This window comes from Oenanthe melanoleuca, chromosome Z, assembly GCF_029582105.1.
Source record: "Oenanthe melanoleuca isolate GR-GAL-2019-014 chromosome Z, OMel1.0, whole genome shotgun sequence".
In the NCBI taxonomy this organism is placed as follows: domain Eukaryota; kingdom Metazoa; phylum Chordata; class Aves; order Passeriformes; family Muscicapidae; genus Oenanthe; species Oenanthe melanoleuca.
The window spans coordinates 40,135,645-40,158,200 of NC_079362.1; the positions used below are offsets into that span (position 1 = coordinate 40,135,645).

Sequence of the window (22,556 nt, forward strand, 5' to 3'; positions counted from 1 at the left end):
TATGCGCACATGATTTATTCTCATATGCTTGCCATGCCGTCTGGCACTCACAAAACCAGACAGTTGTTGCAAAAGAATGGAAGTCACACCCTATGCACTCTTCACATGCATCTTATTGTGCAATGTGGGGCACCCGTGCTCCACAAGATACTTACTGAAAACAGCCATCCTTGGTATTACAGGTATGGTTACGAAATTAAAAACGCAAAACTAATTTCATTTACATCTAAAACTGGAAAATTTCCTTTGGCTCACCTGTCAAACCAAGAGGAAAAATAGATAACCTTCCCAGCCTCAGCTACAGCTCTGTGGACAGATCCTTCCATAAGGAGCTCAGTAGTATTGCCATTTCACTGTTGTCTGTTTCAGCAATAGATTGACTTAGCTTTGATTAACGCACTGCCTTTCTTTTATTTATACATCAGACATTTGAATATCATGAGCTACGAATCCATAGCAGGAGCTACTACTTTTTTTGCATGAGGAGGTTCATTCCAAAGCAAAATTATCTAAAATGTTGTAAAAGGTTCCCTCCTGAAATGCTCAATCTTAGCTTCCACATACCTCAATGTATTTAGTATTAATACAGAATGAAAACACACGAAAGGCAAAAAAAACCCTGCAAGTCAAAAACACATCAAGTAATCAAGTAACAAGCCCCATCTCTTCCAAAATTAAAAAAGGCAGGAAATGCCTGAATCAAGGTTCCTTTAATCCTTCACATATATACTCTAAACTATGCAGGTGAAACACTGACTCCATTCATTTTTGTCACTGGCTTCACATAGGCCAGGATCTCAGCCTCAGCATTCCCCTGAAATAAAGAGTATCTTACTACCTTGCAAGATCAGGACTAGTTTGCTTTAGCAAAGTAAAGTTCAAGTTACACTACTCAACGATTACAATCTCTCAAAGTGCCTCTGGAAATACCTTGGACACCTTTAGTCTGCTTCTTTCCATTTTATCTTACTTCTGATGAAAAAAAAATCTTATTACTTCAGGCCTTGTCTAGGAAAAAAAGAATATTGACCTGAAACCTGATGTCCAAGAATTTATCCTAACAATGAAAACACAACACAGAAACATATATGGTTTAATTGGTATTAAAAATACTTAAGTTTCAGCTATAGTCTTTGTCTATGATTAACACTCAATGCAGGCAATTTTCTTACAAGAAATTAATAAAAAATAAATGCAGAATTTCCATGGTGTGTCGCCTTTCCAGCAAGTCCCCTACAATTGTGCAATGTGATCATGAGATGATTTGGAGCCCAGCAACTTGCATGGAGGAAGCAGGGCAGCAAGTGCAATTGAAATAATGGATATCAGGAGAGATAACTTTAGCCTCTTCAAGGATCTTCCTGGAAGAATCCCATGGGAACCGGCTCTGCAGAGAACGAGGTCCAAGAGAGCTGGTCAATAAATATTCAAGCACCACCTTCCCCAGGTTCAAGACCAGTGCATCATGATGAATAAGAAATTGAGCAAAGAGGGCAAGACAGTTGCATGGATGAGCAATAAACTCCTGTCAAAAATAAAGCACCAGCAGGAGATACACAGCAAGTGAAAGCAGCAACAGGACACTTGGAACAAATAAAAAAAGCTGTCCTGAAGGGATGCATTCACAAGTGCTGAGGGAGCAGGCAGACACCGTAGCTGGGCTAATTGAAGTTGTCTTGGAGTAGTCATGGTGATCAGGAGAGGTGTCTGAGGAGTGTAAGAAAGTAATTGTCACCCTAGTCTTCAAAATGGGCAAGAAGGAGGACCTAGAGAGCTACTGGCCAGCCAGCCCCACCTTGATCCCTGGAAACATGATGGAGTGCCTGGTTCTGGAAGCCATCTTTATCCACATGGATACCAAAATGCTGCTCAGAATTACCCAGCGTGGATTCAGCAAAGGAGAATCATGCTTGACCAACCTGATTGCTTTCCATGATGGGACAACTACCTGGATAGATGAGGGGAAAGCAGTAGCTACTTTCTACTTAGACTTCAGCAGGGCTTAAATCCTGTCTCACATAATATCCTCATAGGCAAGTTTGGGAGGTGCAAATTAAATGAGTGGACAGTGAGCTGTATTGAGAACGTGCTGAATGGCAGATCCCAAAGAGCTGCAATCAGTGACACAAGCTCTAGTGGGAGGCTCATCACAAGTGGTGCCCCCCAAGGGTCAGTGCTGGGCCCAGTGTTGCTGGATTTGCTCTTCAGAGATTTGGACAAAGAGGCAGATGCCTCCTCAGCAGGTCACTGATGACACAAGGCAGGGAGCAGTCACCAATACCCCAGAGTGCAGCCCTGACAGGATGGAGGGATGGGCAGAGAAGAACTGTCTGAAATTCACCAAAAGTAAAATAAAGCAGGGTCCTGAACTGGGGAGGAATAAGCCCAGGCACCAGCAGAGGCTGAGGCTGATCTGCTGGAAAGCAGCTCTGAGGAGGACCTTGGGATCCTAGTGGACAACAGTGTCCATGAGCAGTGTGGTCTGGCGGCCAAGAAAGCCAATGGTGTTTTGGGGTGCATTAGGAAGAGCCAGCAGATCAAGGAGGGTGACCCTGTCCTTCTACTCAGCCCAGGTGAGGCACAACTGGAGTGCCAGTTCTGGGCTCCTCAGGACAAGAGAGAATGGAGCTCCTGGGAGACACCAGCAGAGGGCTATGAAGATGATTAAGGGACTGGAGCATGTCCTGTACATGGAAAGGTGGAGGAAGCTGGGTCTGTTCAGCCTTGAGAAGAGATCACTCAGAGTGATCTCACCAATGTATGGAAGCAACTGAATTAACAATGTCAACAGAACAGAACCAGGATCTCCTTGGTGGTGCTGAGCAATAGGACAAAGGCAATGGGCAGAAACTGATGCACAGAAAGTTTCACCTGAACATGAGGAAGAACTTCTTTACTGTGTGGGTGACCAGCCCTGGAACAGATTGCCTGGAGATGTTGTGGAGTCTCCCTCACTGTATCCAAAGAACCCTTTGGATACAATGCTGTGCCATGTGCTCTAGTAGACCCTTCTCAACCAGGGAGGTTGGACCAAACAATCCCACCAGTGGTCCCTTTCAACCTAACCCATTCTGTGATCCTGTGATACTGTAATATTGCCTTTAATATTAGCTATGTAAAAACACAGAATTTCCATATGTGCATTTCAGGACAGGCAGTAGTTTGGTTTGCCTTTTGCAGTTGCTGAAAATATAGGTTCACAATCAACCAGGAATTAAGATGCATACCAATTATATATGGTCATATATAATTTACCAGCACTGATGTACTACATACATCTGGATGAAGAGATCTTCACAAATTTAACAGCATCCTGTTAAAAAAGCATATTCACAACCCAAGCAGTAGAAGGTTTCAAACCTCTACAGATTTATCTCTCCATTTCAAATGCATATAAATTAGTGAATTTATACAATCTGCTTTGCTTTTTAAGGAAAGTTTTTAAAGAGCAGTTTTTCAGAGGTAGCAAGCTAAATATACATTTGACATCTACAACACACTGAAGCAGCTTTAGAGTTCTTTGCTCCTCCATTCTCTGCTACACTTCTGCTCAGGCAAGGACATCTGGGTTACCACCTTAAGGGCCATTCTCCTAGACATTTATGTAGTGACAGATGACAAACATGGGAGAAAGAGAACCGCAACCAAAGAAAAAAAAAAAAAAAAAAGAAAAAAAAAAGGGAGCAATAGGGGATCCTTCTTTACTTTCAAATGAAAACCAAAATGGAGAAATAATCAGGCCCACGTTCAGTTACATAAATTTTTTTGCTCTACAGTGATTAGGGATCCAGAATATTGCTAAGCTACTTTCTGTTACACTTGTCAGCATAAAAATAATGGAGAAAAAATAGAACCTGAGAAATCTGGAAAATGCCATCCTAAAGATATCACAGGCTCCACTGCCAAGCCCTATTTTCTCATTAGTATGGAAATAAATGGAAGTTTCTTGAAAACAATATGTTCAAGACCAAATCTTTCATTTCAGTATATACATCCCAAACCTCTCTCAAAACCCTTGAGTGACCAAAGATATCGAGGGAGGAACAGTGCTCTTGCCACCCTGCCCAACACTGACTGGCTCCTGAAGGATGATGCTCTCTTCCAGCTTCATAAGCTGTTTTGTCTCTGCCTGACTGAGACAGCCTCAATGGAAACCCTCATGAGCCCCATCAGTCCTTACAAACCAGAAGGGCAGTGTCTAGAACAAGACATACAAAAGATTCCCTGGGAGAAAAAAAAAAAAAAAAAAAAAAAAAAAACATATACAAAATTGAATGCTTTGTGATCCTGGAGTATTTTTAGAGCCCAGAAATTGCAAAATTGATTTTCACAGTGCTTACTTTTAACTCACCTTAACCAATTACCCAACTCTTTAAAGACGTTTCAAAAAAAAAAGCCAAAAGGACAAATTCCTAAAGGAAAATATTACATCACTACTGTCCAAAATGCCTTTAATAATTTGTAGCCTGGTGCCTCATGTTTTATTATACAATTCCAAGTCACCAGAAATAACTTCTCAATCCAGCCAAGTCATGCAATGATGCATAGCCGAAGTTGCTTTGAGGAGGAAGGGGCTAGAGGCTGAGGAGCCTTGTAGACAGTTTTATGTGACAGTTAAATCTACAACAGTCTCAAAATCTAGAATAAAAAAGACTCAAAATACCAACAGCTCTGAGCTTCAATGAATTTAAACATGCTCTTTTTTTTAGCACAAGCTCACATGACTTGTTAAATAATTTACTCTATAAATTACTTATCCTGTCTTACTTATTAACAATTCTAGAGTGCTTTATATAACTGCATTAGAAATTTATTTTGTGGTTTGAAATGTACGCAATACAATCACCTCTTTTAATAGGCAAGAGCTTAAAACTCGCCTACTATTTAGTTGGCAAGCAGTTCTTCCTGAAAAACACCAATTAATTTCAAACCTCATTCACCTGAATAATCATAAGTAATCATATTAATGACTTGATAGCAGAACTGTGAAGCTAGGCCAGGAATATACTTGTACTGCAAGATGTTGCTTTTAAATCAAAGTCTTTGAAGAGTTATGTACACAGAGATACAGCAGAAATACATCCTCCTTAATGAGAAAATATTATACTGGTCCTTTTACAAGAAGTTCTGACCACTCTAAAAATTTCTCATTTACTATCCTATTAATATTTTTGCATGAGTGATCTTGACAAGGCCTACTTATTTGCCATTGTGTCTACAATGCACGGATTTTACAAAACTGATAAAGTAATTTTGCTTTTGCCACTCTTGGTCCTTGGCTTTTCATGTATCAATGACTGATACAATTTATCCTAATGCAGGATCTCACTCTGGAGTTCAATTTATGTCAAATAATACCAAAGTGACCAAACAATTATTACAAGTATAGTCTGTTATGATAAGCACTGGTAGTTGCTTTCCAGATAAAGACAAGCCCACATCATCATTTTAACCAACTGGGCAAATCTGAAATCTGTCTTATTTACCATACTAGCAAATGATGCAAAAACAGCCAGGAAGGGAAAGAGTGAGAGAGATGACTAAGAAAGCACCAGACATAAATACTCTTATGCTCTCCCACACCAAGTTTCAGCAGCTGGCCTTCATAGGGCTGATGCAGAAGTATCCTCCCCTTGGATGCTGCATCCGAGCAGGAATCTAGAAATAGTTGGACTGGGACAAGACTGCTTGTGAGCTCTAAAGCACAATCCACCTGTGGACCAAAACAGGGTGAAGCACCCAGGTGTTAAGTGGTGGAGGCTGCCAGATACATAGTACATCGTCTCTGTCATTCCTGCCGTGCCACCCCGTCTTTTTCCATCTCTTAAAGCCAAGTGAAAGACCCTGGCTGCCCACTCACATCGTGCCTGCTCCAAGCCATCCACCTGGCCCAGAGCCAATCCCCTGCACCATGGGCTTCACATACACACCCAGACCATGCAGTCACCCACGAGCTCCCAGGGCCTGTGCATGGGGTAAGGAACTGGACCCACGCCCCAGGTGCCTGTGGATATTTTGCCTAGGACAGCAGGATCCACCAGAACATACCCAACAAGGACTGATTTCAATAGATACTCAGGAAATGCATGTGAATGAATTCTTCAGACTAATTGTCTTATAACTTCTCATATGTTATTTATACCAGAAATAGTTCCACCTGAGACCAATGGAATGTATCTGCAGAGAACAGAAAATAATAACCAGGCCTGAAGCTACACAAGCAAAATGTAACACTCCAGTCTCTTAAACCTGTTTCTTAGCTAGAATTAAGCAAGATCTGTGGTGTTAAGAATGGTTTGACAATCTGTGCCTACTGTATTAGAACTGCTTCTGTACATACTTAATGTTTACAGAGCTCACACAATGAAATAACATGACAGCTACTGCAGTTCAATTTTTAAGTTATGTCTATAAACTAATTAAAGGGTGTCTGTGTTTTATGTTAAAAGCTTGCATGAAAAAACCATCTTAAATATGTGCAACAGCATCTCCTGAGAAATCCATGACTCAAAATTATTTTTAGATCACCAAACACAACAACATGCAATGTCACAGAATGATACAGTAAAAACTAAAAAGAACTGTAAAGAAAAGGATGCTCAAAAAGCCCAGAAAAATTAGAGCCAAAAGTACCAATGCAAAATGACTTGACATATTTTAAGCTGATCACGGAAAAAAATATATTTACAATATGTGTTTTCTGTTCTAGCCTTTCAACACAGAGATTAAATTCTAGAGGAAAATTACTCTGTTACTTCTAAGCAGGATACACTGGATAAAAAGCCCATAAAAAGGATCACAGATGCATAGCTCAAAGTAATTATTTTTCTATGTAAGCAATCTACAGAATATTACACAAATATCTGAATCATTAACAGTTATAACTCAGAAAGACCATTTCTTTATCACAGGTCCTAAAAAAATCTCCCAAAGGTAGGCCATACATGAGTAGTAGAAATGAATGCCTCCAGCTTTTCCCTCAAGCACATGCAGGGAAATGCAGCAAATTGACTTCAACGAACTGCAGGAATGTCGCCCAAAGGCTAGAATTTAGTCTAAACTCACACTGTATTTCACAGTACTTGTTATTTCTTCTAAAAGACACTGAAAAATAGAAGAAGTATGGAGAATACAAGCAGTGAGAAATCTGAATAGATCTGGGGAAAAGATACTGGTATTTTTTACACTAAATGGCACAGAAAGCAATTCAAAAACACGGGTAGGGAAATACAAACAAAACAGCTTGATAAGGTTTTTTCCAGAGATCTATCGTCTACACATCCAGTATCCAAAATTTTTTGTTCTACAAGAGATTTTCTTAGGCAATGTATATGAATGCCATGGTGCTCTGAGCTGTGAAACAATGCAGGATTTAACACAAAAAGCTACAGAACACCCTCACCAAATACTGTCTTCGAGGCCAACGAGGATGGAAGTACCACATGGGGAAAAAAACTTTTTTCCTCACGGTTAATTAGGGTTCTCTAATTCCCTCCCAGTTGCTGACAAGGAGCATTATGGTCATTTCTCTGCAGGTTTTGTGCTTTTTCCTTCCAGCCACCTCCACTGAGAAGGTCAAAGCACGCTTGCATTCCTATGGTTAGGGCATAAAAGGCAGTTTGCTGTCACTTTCTGCCGCATCTCTTCCTTTACTTTTTTTTTTCTTTTTCTTTTTTTTTTCTTTTTTTTTTTTTCTTTTTTAATTTTCTTTTTTTCTTTTTTTTCTTTTTTTTCTTTTTTTTTTCTTTTTTCTTTTTTTACAAAAATAAAACAGGAGAAATCTGGGGGGAAGGGAAAGCCACCCACCAATACTCTCAGTTCGCAGTGATAAATTGAGAGAACGAAAGTTAAAAAAAAAAAAAAAAAAAAAAAAAAAAAAAGTAGGAAAAAGCCCTCCGTTTGATATACCTGCTGCCGCCGCAGAGGTGCGGGCTGAGCGGTGCGCAACCCCCGGGAGCAAGTGGACAAGGGTCGGAGGCAGAGCCCAGCCCCGTCCCGCTCCCCGGCTGCCCCGCGGTCCCGCTGCAGCAGGCGCCGACCCCCGCCCGATCCCCGCGATCTGCATCGCCAACAATTAGCATTCATCATCTCAACGGGGCTGGCCGCGGCAGCTCTGGGAAGCCGCGTCCAAATAAAATCAGGCAGGGCTTTTGGGCTTCCAGCCGCTGCATCTGCCCGCGGAGCGAGAGCCTCTAGCGCGGGTCAGCTCCCGCCGCCCCCGCCCGCAGCTTCCCCCGCCGCTCCGGCCCGCCGCCCCCGCGCCCGGCCCCGGGCCGTACTCACATCTCGGTAACATTGTCGCCCTCGGCGCTCCTCTGCGGCACGGGGAAGGAGGCGATGCCCGGCGACGATCCCGTGCACCAGATCCGCCAGGAGCTGCACCCGCAGGACGCGGGGCAGCCCAGCGCGCCCGGCCAGCAGCCCAGCACCAGGCAGCACAAGCCCCACAGCCGCGCCAGGCCGGGCCCCGGCCTCCGCCGCCAGGACACCATGCTCACTCCAGCACTGCCCCGACGGCCTCCTCCTGCTGCCGCCGCCGCCGCTGCCGGGGCGCACGGCCGGAGGGTGCGCAGCCTTCCGCGCCGCGGGCGGGCACCCCCGGCCGGGGCTCACATGGGCGCGCCGCAGCCGCGGCCACGGGCGCCCCGCGGCGCTGACCGCCCCGGGAGCTGCGCGGGGCGGCGGGGGCCGGAGCCGGGCGCCGCGGCGGACAGGGGCTGGCGGGGCCTCGGCGCGGCGCGGCACCTGCCCCCGGCCCCGCGGGCGGACAGCGGCACCGCCTGCCCCCGCGGCTGCTGCCGATGATGCTGCAAAACGCGCGGGGCGGCGGGGGCAGGTGGCGGAGGCTGCGCTCCTCTCTGCGGGGGCTCGGGCGGCCGCTGCCCGCCGGAGGGACGGCGAGCGGGCGGCGAGGGAGGCGCAGCGAGCGGCGGCGGCGGGGCTCGGAGCTCCGCGCTCGCCCCTTTACGCACCGTCTCCTCCTCCCTCCAGCTGATAATAAAGCAGCTCCGGCTCCTGCTCCAGCCCAAGACGGGGAGCTGCCGGCAAAGTGACGTGAGGCTGACGCAGAGAGGGGCAGAAACTCCACAAAATGAGCCTGAAATAAAAATGAAAAAAAAAAAAAAAAAAAAAGACAAGGGCGGGAGGAGGGGGGAGCGGGGGAAAGGGAGGGTGCCGAAGAGCAGATACCAATAGGCAGCCTGCACTTGAGCTTCAGCCTCGCACGTACTTGTACATGTACACACACACACTCATACAGGCGCACACGCATCCCGCGGGATGGGCAGCGCGCCGCCGCCTGCGCGGGCTGTGTGTCCCGCCGGGAGGACGGAGGCACCGTGCCGAGCGGCACCTGGCACGCCATCGAGGGCGGGAGCTCGCCATCGGGTGATAAACGGGGATGGCGCGACAACCCCGGGAGACGACGGATGTGCGACAGTAAAACGCCTTGTTTTCCCCTTGGCAGCTCCGCGGTCGGGGCTGCTTTCGGGTTTTCTGCCCCCACCCCCGGTTGCGGGTTTCCGCAGCGCTGCCGGTGCGCCGATCGCGCCGCAGTGCCCGCGCTGAGCGCTCCGCAGGCGCCATCGCGCGTCCCGCCGCCGCCGCGCACCCCGGCCCCACGCCGGCCCCGGGCCCCGCGGGACGGCACTCGACACCGCAAGAAGTTATCATTTCTGCACATCGAGGCCGAGGCAAGTCTGAGTGACATGCGTGTGCCACGTATTGGCAGGTGCAAAGAGAGCTGATGTGGGATGCTCTTCCCTTGCCTTTTCTGAGATTCTCTGCTTCTGTCCTGCACATGACAGGTAGTCCTTCAGCTGTGATGACAGGCTCTCCACTTACCACTTTACCGTTAAGTGTAAAGATGTTGATGGTTCTTTCTTACCTAATTACCCAAGCCGACTGTTTTGAAATTACTAAACCAGGGCGAATTAAAGAAAAAAAGATTACAGAACTCGTATTACAAAGGTAAAGAATGAACAGTTAACACAGTGTTAAAAAGTGCTTGGGGATCAATTTGACATGACATTTACTAATTGAGAACACACTCCATTCTATTTGCATCTGCTCAGGCTAACAGGAAAATCCACATCTTACTGGGTGGCTTTGTAGGCCTGCCATGGGCTGATTTTGCTTTAAAAGAACATCCTACTAAGAAAGTCATAGCCATACCTAGCTGAAGCACACTATACAGAAATAATATATCTCCCCATAAAGCAACAAATGCAGATGTACAAAAAGACATAATCGAAAGTATTGCCAGTCTTGATTTTTTTAACCAAAGTTATTGAAGTTTAAGTTAAATTGTTGTATAAATAGTCAGAATATACTGTCTCTCTATGAAGTTCAGCACTTTGTTTTTTCTAAACAAAACACAAGGAAGATGAAGAGAGTCTAAATGAATAACAAAGCCAATGATACTGCATAAAAACATGGAAGGATCTTTTTTCTACACCTAATAATTTTTTTTTTGAAAGGCACTTACAAATTTAAAGTAAAGTGTTTCTCTAAACAAAATATTTGTGGAAGGATAGTAAGTAAGATTAAAATGTCATTTAATTTTCTAGAGGAAAAAGTTGGTGAATTTTAAAGGATTTGGAGGGAATAGAGACTGAAAAATTAATAGCATAAACTGCAATATGGTTCAAATTAGAAAAGACCTTGAGAAAGAGCCTTGTGCAGGATAGAAGTAAAATTTTGAAACCTGTAAGTTACTGCAACACCTGCATTACTGTTCTCCAGCCAAGTCTACTTACAGCTTTGAAAAATATGCTTTATTCCCCCTCCCTCTCCTGGAGGAACACCAAGACATGGTCTCTTTAGGGCAAAAAATACCCATTTTAACTGTCCTGGTGATTTTATAACAAGCTCACATTAGTCTAATCATATATATAGGCACATACTGAATATAATTCTTTCACGGACATCTCTGTTATCTGTGAATCTGTTAAACTGTGGAGTTGTCAAAGAAGTTTTAGATGAAACCATGCAGTTGGATCAAATTGGCTAATTAGATAATTCAATAGTGCTGAAAATGTAAAGGTCTGTAGGCCAGATCGTACATTCTTAAGGCTGCAGATCAGTGTTAAATAAAGCTAGAGGCAGCACTTGAAAAAGGGTATTATCACCTGTTGTGGTAAACATCAGTTTATGTTTGCTGCAATTCAAAGGATTTCTCATAGATGTGTCACTAAACTGCAGTAATCTTGTCTTAGAAGGTCTGTGACACATAAATTTCTGCATGACAATGCCAAAAATTACCAGGTGGGATAATATGATGGTAAAATTACCAAATACAGTTAAAAATCTATTTTCCTTCTAAAATTAGTATTTTATCAAAATTCACTGGAGCAAGAATGTGGGAAGAAACAAACTGAAAGTGTCGTATTTTCAGACCACCAAAGCTGTCAAAATGAAAGCTATGGAATGCTCCATCAAGAAATACCATTGCTGGCCTAGTGGGGGAAACAGCAGCTCTTTCTACAGGCACAGCTCCTGCTTTGAGTTTTTAAAGTCTAGAATTATTAAAGAGTAGCTGTACAAAGAAATTCGGTGGTAAATCATGATTGCATTTCTACATAGATAAGTTTTATTTCTATATTTTCTGTGCATTTTTTTCTCACTGATTCAAGAAAGTAGAAAAGAACTTAAAATGCTCAAATACTTCTTATTAAAAAGTATTAAGGAAGAGACACACTATGAATCAGTATTTAAAAAAAGCCACAACAAGAGACAAGTAGCTTTCTGGTAATGCTACAAGAGCAAACATCATCCTGAAGGTGGTAAAACTACAGCAAAGAGTTGAAAGTATTGCAAAGCTATAGAGTGTGATCAGAGGGCTAGAAAATATGAATTTGAGCCAAGATTGAAAGAACTCAATTTCTTCAGTACATGAAAGTCTAACAGGAAGCTCAATAACACCCCTGAAATATGTAACAAGGACAGGTAATATTTTTTTCCTTGTCTGTAGGATAGGACAAGGATTAATACATTTGATTTGCAACAAGGCAGATTCATGTTTGACATTCTGAAAACTTTTGAAAAGGACAGTTAAGCACAGCAAATAGATCACTTCAGAGAACACTCAAATCTTGACTAATAGAGCCTGCTCAGAGCAGGTGAGGTAAACCTCTCCCAAGCTGGTAAAGAGATTTTCCTTAGGTAGGTGAAAGCAAATCAATGACTTCCCAGAAATTATGTTCCTTTGCAATACATATTTCTTTGCCTGTTTTTATTTCACCAACACAGATAAACTTATGGGAGAACATTCATCTGGATGTATTACAAGGAAAACCTGAAGATGTTGAAAAACTCAGTGTTTGCTTGAAATCACTGTTCTAAAGTTAAGCATTTGATTATTTCAAAAGTTTTGAAACTTTGACTCATGCACCATACATAAAGAATGTATCACAGAATGGGAATTATAGTAAATATTTGTAAAGATTTAAACTTGTTTCAGGAAAAGAGGTAGGAGCTAAAAACTCAGTCCTTCTGAGAGTACTGTTATTTAGGTGGAGGAATAAGAAATTATACCACAGAGTCTGGGAACAGGTAAAGGCCACATGATTTGTGTGTGTGCTATGGTACCCCATCCCATCCAAAGGAGTGTGAACAGAAAGACCAGTCTTACCAAAACTGTGCAGAAATAAACTGCTTAAATTTTTCTTACAATTTGGGAATTTTTAGCTCTTACAAGAGGAAAAAGTTGGGCAGTTCATGGGACCTCATGATCTTATCAGAAACATTTTATTTTCCAGCAAAATATCCCAATTCCCATGAAACTTTTCACATGAAGGTGTTATTGTGTTCAAATTAGAACTGTGGTCTGAGACACATGTCTGTACCATGACTCAGAGCAAGCCTGTGAACTCCAGTCGACAGCATCTTTTGGGCTGACAACTACACTGAGGTGTACCTGCTTCTCGTACATGAAATCCTACATCTTTTCCCTAAATGACAAAATTTGGCTTCCATACAACACTTTTCTGAATTTCCTCCAAACACGAGGCACTGTGTGAGTGTTTTAGCCTACATTTCGTTCTTTCCAGTGTTCCACCTATTTGCAGATTTACCTAGCTACTTTTTCCCGGCTGATTATGCATTCCTAATGATGGAAATGTGTTTACCTTATCACTTTGAAGCACTGCTCAGCCTTCATTGGCTTTAAAGTGAAGCTGAATCCTGCCACCTTGTGCTCAAGAAAATTAGCACATTCCTTTACTTTTGGGAGGAGAGAAAAAAGAGGAAACTGAAAGGAAAAGTTTATTAACTACCGTATTTCTATTAAACAAGGAATTAATTGAGCATCTGAAGGTTTAATTAATTGGGTCCAGTTCTATATTGCCTGAGATCTTTTTAAAAGGACAGTCACTCTCCTAGAGACACTGTTCACACCATGGACAGCCACTTCTCATATCTCCACAGGGTTTTGAATCTGTGGCCTCCCCCAGGACCTGATGCAGACAAGACCCTTATCCTACCTCTCATCCCATAACCTCTCTCTGTTTGATGGGTCAAGGTACTAGTCACAGAGTTCTGGTTGCTCTTGGTCACACTCACTATGACAACAGCACTACTTTCTCTTCAACATTAAGAAATCACATCACAGATTGGAGGGAAAAACCCTTCTCATTTATTAAAAAAAAAAAAATAGTATTTTTTGGGCGGATGGTAAAAGTAATACATGTAAGGAGCAATGGATGTCCCTTTTCTGCTGAAGTCCAAGTCAGCATTTTGTTTTCCCTCTGACAGAATTCCACAAATACCTTTCTGGCAATGTGTGAATGCAAACATCCTCCTGAAGGTGGTAGAACTGGAACAGAGTTAGAAAGCTATCTTCCTCCACCACATGTTTAATTGTGCCTCCTCTCCTCCTGCCTTGTGGTGTACACACCACCCCAGCCTATTGTCACTGCGAGCTCCTACCTCAGCATCAGTCCATATTATCCACCACTCTCGTGAGTCTCTGTGTAGCCAGACAAACAGCAGCTTTTTGGTTCTGCAGCTATCCACTTACCATATTCTGCATGTCTGGCAGCAAATATCAATGGTATGCTTACCTGTAATACTTCAGCAACAAACATCCCAAAGCAGCTGATCAGCACTAATGTTCTATTTTGCTGGGTTATTTCCAAACAATGTTTGCTCAGGTTAAGTTTGCATCAGTTGCACAGATTTTCTCAGTTCATAGAAATAATTTCTTCATCAGATAACTCAGTTGACTCTATATGTCTGTTGGCACACACATATTTTGTTGTGCAAATCATGCTTGTCTTTATGATTCCAAGGATTCAACAGGTTAAAAATGGCAACATAATAAAAATCTGACAGCCTGTTGTCAGTTTTTCCCCCATTTAAAAGCTGTCCAAACAGTAAGGATTTTTTGCCCATGTTGAGCCAATGATATTCTGAATCTTCCTTTAGAGTAGTCAGTGCAAAATAAGATAAAGAAAAAAAAAAAGAGAAAGACACCCCCAAAACCCAGTCTCCAGTACACTAATTAAAACGATCCAAAATTGTCAGAAAACTTAACTATTGGAACATTAAATGAAGCAACCTAGCTTCATTTGGCACAAGTTACTGAGTTTCTGCTGCTGTCATCATTTACATTCACATGGGCTACATAGCATTTTGCATTGCTTGTCACTATGATTTTTGACTCCTCGTCCTTCTAGGCCATAGGAAATACAAGGACCTGAAGAAAGAAATCTCTGTAATTTATTGCCCAAGATGGATATAATTTAGTTTCTGATGCAGATATGCTTATCATGGCTGTGCTAGTTAACGTTTCATTCTAACAGAGAGCAAATCTCATTATAAGGCCTGTTTCTCCAAGGGGAAATACTGCTTGTACAGTTGTGTTCATTGTTGATAGCATACAGAGTAATTGTGTTCCAAAGCTACTGATGATGTCTGAGCTTGCCTCTTGTCACAGTGGCACAGATAACAGCCATGAGCAGTGATAAGCAGTCAAACCAGTAGAGACCCAGAAGGTCGGAAATCAATTTCTTCCAACTGATTGATTTAGGACTGAGAGATCCTGATGGTTGGTATAGCAGCTGTAAATGGAGATAATTATTCCACTTATGAATAATATACTGTGAATGTCTTGTAAGTTCAATTTTCATCTAACTGAAAATCACATGTACAGGACCATGGTTAATTTTTTTTCCCCTTCGTTAAGAATATTGGTACTAGAGATAATACTACGTAAATTTAATATTTGTTAGTAGTTTCTGTTTCCTCTTTGACTCTTCCCATGTCTAGTTATATTTCACATAATTTGTTCAACTTCTATAAAATAGAAGAATTTATATTATATTAAGTCTTTTTAAGACTGAACAAGAAGAAAACAGGAGAACTTTTATAAAAGGCCTAGTACTTTCTTTGCAGTACAATAAAGTATTCTGCTCCCAGAAATCTTGTCCTGTTTATGAAATAATCTCTTGATACTGACAGAATTCATTGCTGCCCTCTGGCCTGACTTTAAAGAACATATTGACAAGTTTGCTGCAAAGTCACTCTGCTATCATCTGGAGGCTTTCCTGTTCAAGATTATTTTCAGGATATAGTCTAGCATGGAAGCTATGCAGATCCCTTTAACACTTTTTCCAGCCTTCTCCCTCGCTACACCCTCTCCCTGCCTCAACTACTTATAAAGCCACTCTCTTGCTATTATTTTAATTATTTTAATTATTTAATTATTTTCTGCATCTTCAACAGCCTTTAGTGTCCACCAAGATGTTCTGATCTTTTTGTCATTTTCTACAGAGTCTTCTCCACCTAGAATTGCTCACAGTGCATGAGGGACTCTCTTACATAATATTCTGCAGGTTTCTATAGTACTTCCACTCAGTTTCCCACAGCAACCATACAGAGCAGGAGACATTTTAAGATGTATCATCATCAGCCATAAATCCTTCTCACATGATTCAGATAACATTGTTTTTCTATGCGGTCATGTCCAGCTAATACAGAGGCACCATTTGGTGCCAGTTTTCTGAAGTTCAACAATATTGCTTGTGGCATGGCAACATCTGAGTCAAAGAAGGAGCTGATAGTCATCATTCTAGTAACAAGGAATTTTAAAAAAAATTAAAATCTGGAAACATTTGGGTTTTGAAAGTGTTAGCTTAAATCAGTCTCTCGAATCAGCCAGTTGGTTAGCTACCTTCCTCAAATGTCTAGGTAAGGCAGTGTCCAGCTGCCTCCCCAAGCTGGACCAGTTGGATTAAGCACATTATGTACAATTCTGTGTATAAACAATGCAGAACTGTTGGCTCTTGTCAGTATTCACACTCAATAAAGGTGAATTCTTCACCTTAGGTCCTGAAGCTGAAGTCGGTGAAAAATTCTTATCACCTTAACTGAAGCTTATCTATCATGCACAGCTTAGTCCTCAGCAGTTAAATCCTGTTTGGGTTAACCTTTTTTGCTTTGGCCTTATATGCCATCTGTTAGCTTGAAATTAAAACGTAGCAAAAGTTTATACCTTCTTTTCAGTGGAATTTGCTTTAAGGTTTTAAATGGATTATCTTTTTAAATGTATGAAAATTCTTGTTAGTGTCTTCTATTCATGGCCAAATTTCTTGATTTTATTCTCTTCCTGTGTTGTTTTTGTGGTTTGGGATTTTTGGGGTTTTTTTGGTTTTTTTGTCAACACAGCATGTTGATGCCTAAACTTTCACTAAATATATTTTCATTTGAACATTTCATCCAAGAATTATAGAGCAAAAAAGGACCTTCTATCAAAGTTGTCAACATAAGGCAGTTAACACTTATTTTTCCTAGCACTTGTATTACTCATCTTACTCATCATCTTCTCTCTTCAGAGGTTGGTACTTTTACTTGTAATTTACATAGGCAATACTTTTTGGAGAAGTATACCTGCTAAAGGCTTCTCTTTCTTCCAAGACCACTGCTGTCAGATACCACACATCACTCCTGTCATAGGGCTTCTTCTAAACTTTTTAGATAAACAAAAATATATGGGTGGGGTAACTAACAATATCAATGGCACATCAGCAGCAGCATTCAGGTATTTTCTGGATCTTTTATCTCTTCAGCTATTTCAGAACTTAGACCATCCCAGCTGAAGAGAGAAGAAGATGAAACACCAGGAGATGAACTCACCCTGTAACAAGGAAAAGAAACACTTACTGTGGATTTATTGCTCCACACACCTAAGACACGAAGTTGGTGTTCCATAGGTTTGACTTATTCTTTACAAGTATCACTGGGCATTTATCTCTGTAGCAAAAATTTCTCTGATTTTGTTAATTATTTGGTCCCACATCTAGAAAAAACGATGAAAAATTCCAGAAGTTTGATATCAAACCTCATACCTGTTGAGATCAAACAAGCACAGCCTTTCTTAGCTATGCCCATTTTAATATGCTTTTGAAGACCTCTTCTGAAGAATTACTATCTTCTGAAGGCAGATTTTCTTTGGCAGCAGAGGCAGACTTTAGTGTAAGGATTTATTTTACTACATGTAGAATTTCACAGTATAACTCTATGTTTCTTTCATATTTAGTCAGGAGAAATGGACAATGGTTGAAATACCTCACCCTACAGGACCTGTGTCAGATGGATCATTTTCTGGAAGTATGTATTTCTCTACTAATTGCAAGGTGGCTACATAGATGTGAATGTTTTTTATTCCAGATGCATGTATTTAAGTGAATAGTAGTCCAAGCGGATTTCTGTTTGGTTGGAGAAATCTTTTGATGTTCCTACAAATATTTGGAGTAGAAGTACTGAATAAAAAATTACCTTGCCTCCTTGATCATTCAGTCTCATAAAAAAATATTTCTTGATTACAAGTCCCTACCATTTTTAATTTACATTAATGAAGTTAAAATAAGGCAATGAAGTTAAAAGATTTGAAAAAGCGTTCTCCAGAAAAACAGTGAGCAAAATCCCCTTCAATTTCAAGTGTATCATATTCCAATAAGGTTTGCAAGGTTAATTTCACTAACTAATAGCCAGTAATATTTTGTTTTCATTGTGATTCAAGCAGATGATTCATCATCAAGTCTACATGTAGTGGAATTATTTTGCCAAAGATGTAGCCGTTCAACAACAATGTGTGTTATAAGATACACACATGCTTGTAACAGCCCAGTTTTTGCCTCTGGTGCCAGCCCCTGGGCACTTTCATGCTTTGGGTTAATCAACTGGTGTTTTCTTGCTGAATCTCAGGTACTCAAATCCTTCAACCTATTTTAATCAATGAAGCAAAGCCCTCATGAAGAAAGTAATTTCTGAAATCCAGCCTAAAAGCTCATGTTAATGCAGTCCATTCTTGTTAGTTTCATTTATCTACCCCAGGAATCCTTTCTTCCCCTCCACTGTCCTCACAAAAACCCCAGACAATTCATTTTCTTTTAGCTCCTACAGTCAGGATGAAACACTTTCTGTGCAGCATTCTTTTTCTTGGGATATGACTATGCCTCATCAGAGTTTTGTGCAGTTATATCAACTAGGGATTTCCCAGTACTTTATATAGAAGTATAATTTTATGAAGTCGGAGTTCACAAATAGCCAAATCCAATTCATGTGATGCCCTTTAACACTGGTAATAGTTACTCAGAGCTGGATGTGCTCTCTCTTTCACTATTAACATCCCAAGTTGCTGGTCCAGTCCAGATTCTGCTGTAGCTACAGGTTTTTCACTAAGCCTGGGACAGGTGTCCCTAGCTTTTCCACTGCTACCTGTGTGTCTACACTTGAAGGCCAAGGTGCTTATGTTAAAAAAAATGAGGCTTTTTTCTCCTATTATTTCTTTAAAGGAAAAGATCTTGTGTCCTATTTCATGTTGTATATGCACCCACATTAGATCTTGGCGGGCTCAGGAGGAGTCACTGAGAGGCAGTCAGTCTTCTTTCCCATCACTGTTTATGGTGTTTTGACTGGATTTGTTTCATGGAATGACTCTTGCATAGTAGTCTCCACAACTTTTTTTTCCCCCTTTTTTTTTTTTTTTTTTCTTTTTTTCTTTTTTTCTTTTTTTCTTTTTTTTAATTTGAGAGGCACTGAAGTAGTTGAAGAGATTTCCAGGCTTCATCCACCCAGGGATTCTAGTCATAAGAACATACAGGATGGACACAGTGTCTTGCATGCTGTTTGAACCACGAGCAGTATTTCTTGAAAGGCAGATGGCCTGATGGCTGAAAGGTTAAAAGCTTTGTTAAACATGTGTGCATTGCCATTGATTGTGGATTTGATGGTATTTAAGTGTACTGTGAAAGGAAACCACGGATGTAGGGCGCTCTCCTTGTCATCCTTACTCAATCCCAGTGTGAAACAACTTTACAGACTGTCAATTTATTAATTGACCACAGAATGTGGGTCAAAGGATTGAAGTACATGGATGATAACTACTGCGGTTTGTTAAATCTGGGTACGTGGAAGTTCTCTGCAGCTTCAGTGTAACATTCTATGTGGTAAGAGGACTAACAAAACACCAGGACTGAGTTGACACAACACATCTAGCATAGCTGAAAAAGGTTGTTGTTTTTAAAATGCTGACCTTCAGAGCTTGTTTTGACAGACTTAGGCATCTGTGGAAAAGATGTCACTATTTGGAAAAGCAAGGAAGGAAATACTAAGAATACCATCAGTATGATGATAGGCAAAACTTATATCACCCTTAAGGTGATATGTAAATTACACAAGGTTTTTAGTACTTGTAGGACTGCTTAATTTTTGCTGTTCTGGTTTTGTGACCTAAAATTAAAATAAATAGTTTGCCTTGCTTCAATAGTTGTACCTGTATTTGTAAAATTTGTATTTAATTTTAAAGGTAAGATACAGAAGAAGTAGCTATAAATAATGATAACATAAATGGTAAGTGACGGTACAACAATATGCATTTGTTGATTGAATTAACAATACAAAACATTTTTAGTTACAATAATATATAGTCATTAAGATTATTCTTCTCATACATTTTTGTAGTTTAAAAAGCTTATGTAATATATTTATGGTATTTAGAGAATTAGTGTGGTAGCACAATCCCAGAAGTCACTGGTACAACTAGTATTTTATAAAAGTCGTCCAAGATCACAAACACACTGTGTGTTACTTCTGTTGACCTAGAAATGCAGACCATAAGCACAACGATGCAAACACTTTAAAGCTGACAAAACAGAAATCACATCCCTCTGCAAGCAAAGCAGCAGCCATGAAAACATGTTCTGACTGTTACTGATTTTGAATTAAGTTACTGGTCTTGACTACCTATAATGATTCCTGAGAATTCTGAGTCATAAGAAGGTCAATGTCTTGATTAAAAACTTGTACTAAAGTGTAAAAAGCATGCAGTCTCTTTTTTAAATGGATTATTTTTCTTCCACTTCTTAAGGTCCTGTGATTTTGTGGAGTCACAATGTGCATTAACACATCTGCCTGCATATCCTGAGCATTATCCATGCTAGTAACTGAAGTGAAATGAGGAATCTGTTCAATTGCTACTGAGACAACTTGGAAAATTGAGATTTTTGCTTCAATATTGTGAGGCAAAAAAAATATTGAAAATGCCTCCTGCTTGAGCCTAAACACAAGGAAACTTTGCAAAATCAAGAGCATCTTGGAGGACTTACCGAGACACTTGAAAAGAGAACACAGATCTGACTCAACTGCGTTCACTTGACAAGGGCAGGGAAGAGAAGAGACCATTTGCCCCAAAGTGATAATTTTTAGGCTGTAGAATGGTCTCACATGACAATATTGATGGGTGTACCAATACCTGGTACATCTAAAGTCATATTACATAAAGCAGTATAAACTCCGCTATAAATCGTAGACTTTCACTGGCATGCTGATAGTCTAACCTTTACCCCTACCCAATATCATCTAATTACCAAACCTGTGACCTAACATTTCTTTTTCAAGTCATTTTCATGATTGTATAAATAGAGGGTTGAGTCAAAAATTGTTTGCCATTATGCTAAATGAGAATTTTTCAGAATTTTTCCTGCATTTAAAAATAATACTGCCTTTCTGGAGCAGTGAGTGGGGGAAAATGAAAAAGCAGTTCATCTGTCAGTGAAGTTCAATGCCTTTTCTGTGCCACTTCTGTGTGTCTTCCCTTTATAGAAGGGGATCTTATCTCACAGAACATCCCTTAGCCTTTTATTTATGTGGTGTACATTGGTCCAGATGATTTTAGACACTGTGAAAGTGGATGTTCCTAACTGCAAAATTGCTCAATAGGTTGTTACAGACACTCAATTGACCATTTGACTTTTAAGTTCAATCTCAGTCTGAGAAGGTCAATTATTTTGAGGTTTTTCATGCTTTTTGACTGCAGACTATGACAGCATTGAGAAATGTAAGGTAATAAGGGAATACAAAAGCATTTTGAATCCTGATTTAAGGGGAAAAAACGTGAATAATAAGAGTAGTATGCCAAGTATAAACAAAGGAATAATGTTGGAATGTTCTTAATAGAGGCCTGGGGCACTGGAGTAAGTCATGCTGTGCTGAGCTTTCAAAGCTGTATTTCTCAACAGTGTCAGTATCTCTTTGTCTGGCAATAATGGTGCTAAAAACTGTGCTGTCATAAAAAATACTGTAAGACAAAAGGCCTTACTAAACAACAAGTTATTACTCTGCTTTTGTGTCATGGTAACCCCTTTAAAAACAAGCTAAAGCAAAAAGATGTAACTGGGAAAATAAAGGTGTTAATCTAGTTCATCTCAAGGCAAGGATTTCCATTTGCCAGTTTTGCTTATCAAAAACATGTTACTTGGTTGAAACAGAACATGAAACAATGTTCCATAGAATTATATTTAAACTGCACAATCTTTTAAATGTCATAGCAAACTACAGGTATTATATCCCACTTCTCTTATCTGTATTTTTATGGATATTGTCATCAGGAACTACCAATACTCACAATCTTCAAAATATTTTTCTTAGCACACAAAGCAAAAGAAGCTACACTGTAATTTGAGAGAGTTTCCATGTGAAGGCAAGCAATCATGGCAGAAGAGTTTTTACTCTTGTTTCAAAATGAAGCTAATTTTTGATGAAAAGTTTTATCTGAAAATAGGAACAAGTATCATTGGATTGCTGAAAAAATAAGTTATATATGCAATTTAAATACCCCTAGAAAGAATGAATATAAATAACAAGTACATGTCTTGGAGTAATCCTTGATTTTGTAAATCATTCCTTTGTATGTGTTACCTTGTAATGGAGAAGAGATCCAGAATCATAACGAGACTTGGAAAAAAGTTACAGAAGTTTTAGACATTTAATTATATTTTCTGTGAGGCTGAGGAAATACTGTAGAAATTATCCCCTGGAACAAAGGGCAATTACTTAAGGCATTGAATTCCAGGCACTCCCAAGGGTTCACCAGTGTAGCTTTCATCCTTGGTGTTGAGTAGTGGGTAAACAGTGAAAAACCAGTGGGCCTATGGGATAGCCTGTCAGAAAGACTTGCCAGAATAATAAGCATGCCCTAGCTGAATTCAGAGGTTCAAAGGTCCCAGTTCCAAAATTCAAAATTATCATCAAGGCACACAAATGAAATGCCTAATAAT

General features: G+C 40.6%; 1 protein-coding gene across 6 annotated transcripts in view; it reads right to left on the bottom strand.

The window, feature by feature from the left end:
- Positions 1-9,000, bottom strand: part of NTRK2 (neurotrophic receptor tyrosine kinase 2) — a 201,170-nt gene extending 192,170 nt beyond the window's left edge. For 2 of the 6 annotated variants that reach the window (XM_056513945.1, XM_056513951.1), the window contains exon 1: positions 8,284-9,000. In XM_056513945.1, coding sequence (XP_056369920.1) covers positions 8,284-8,492 — 209 coding nt within the window. In that variant the 5' untranslated portion in view covers positions 8,493-9,000. The remainder of the gene's footprint in view (positions 1-8,283) is intronic. The other 4 variants (XM_056513946.1, XM_056513948.1, XM_056513949.1 and 1 more) reach the window with 3 other exon arrangements.
- Positions 9,001-22,556: the final 13,556 nt, after the last annotated feature.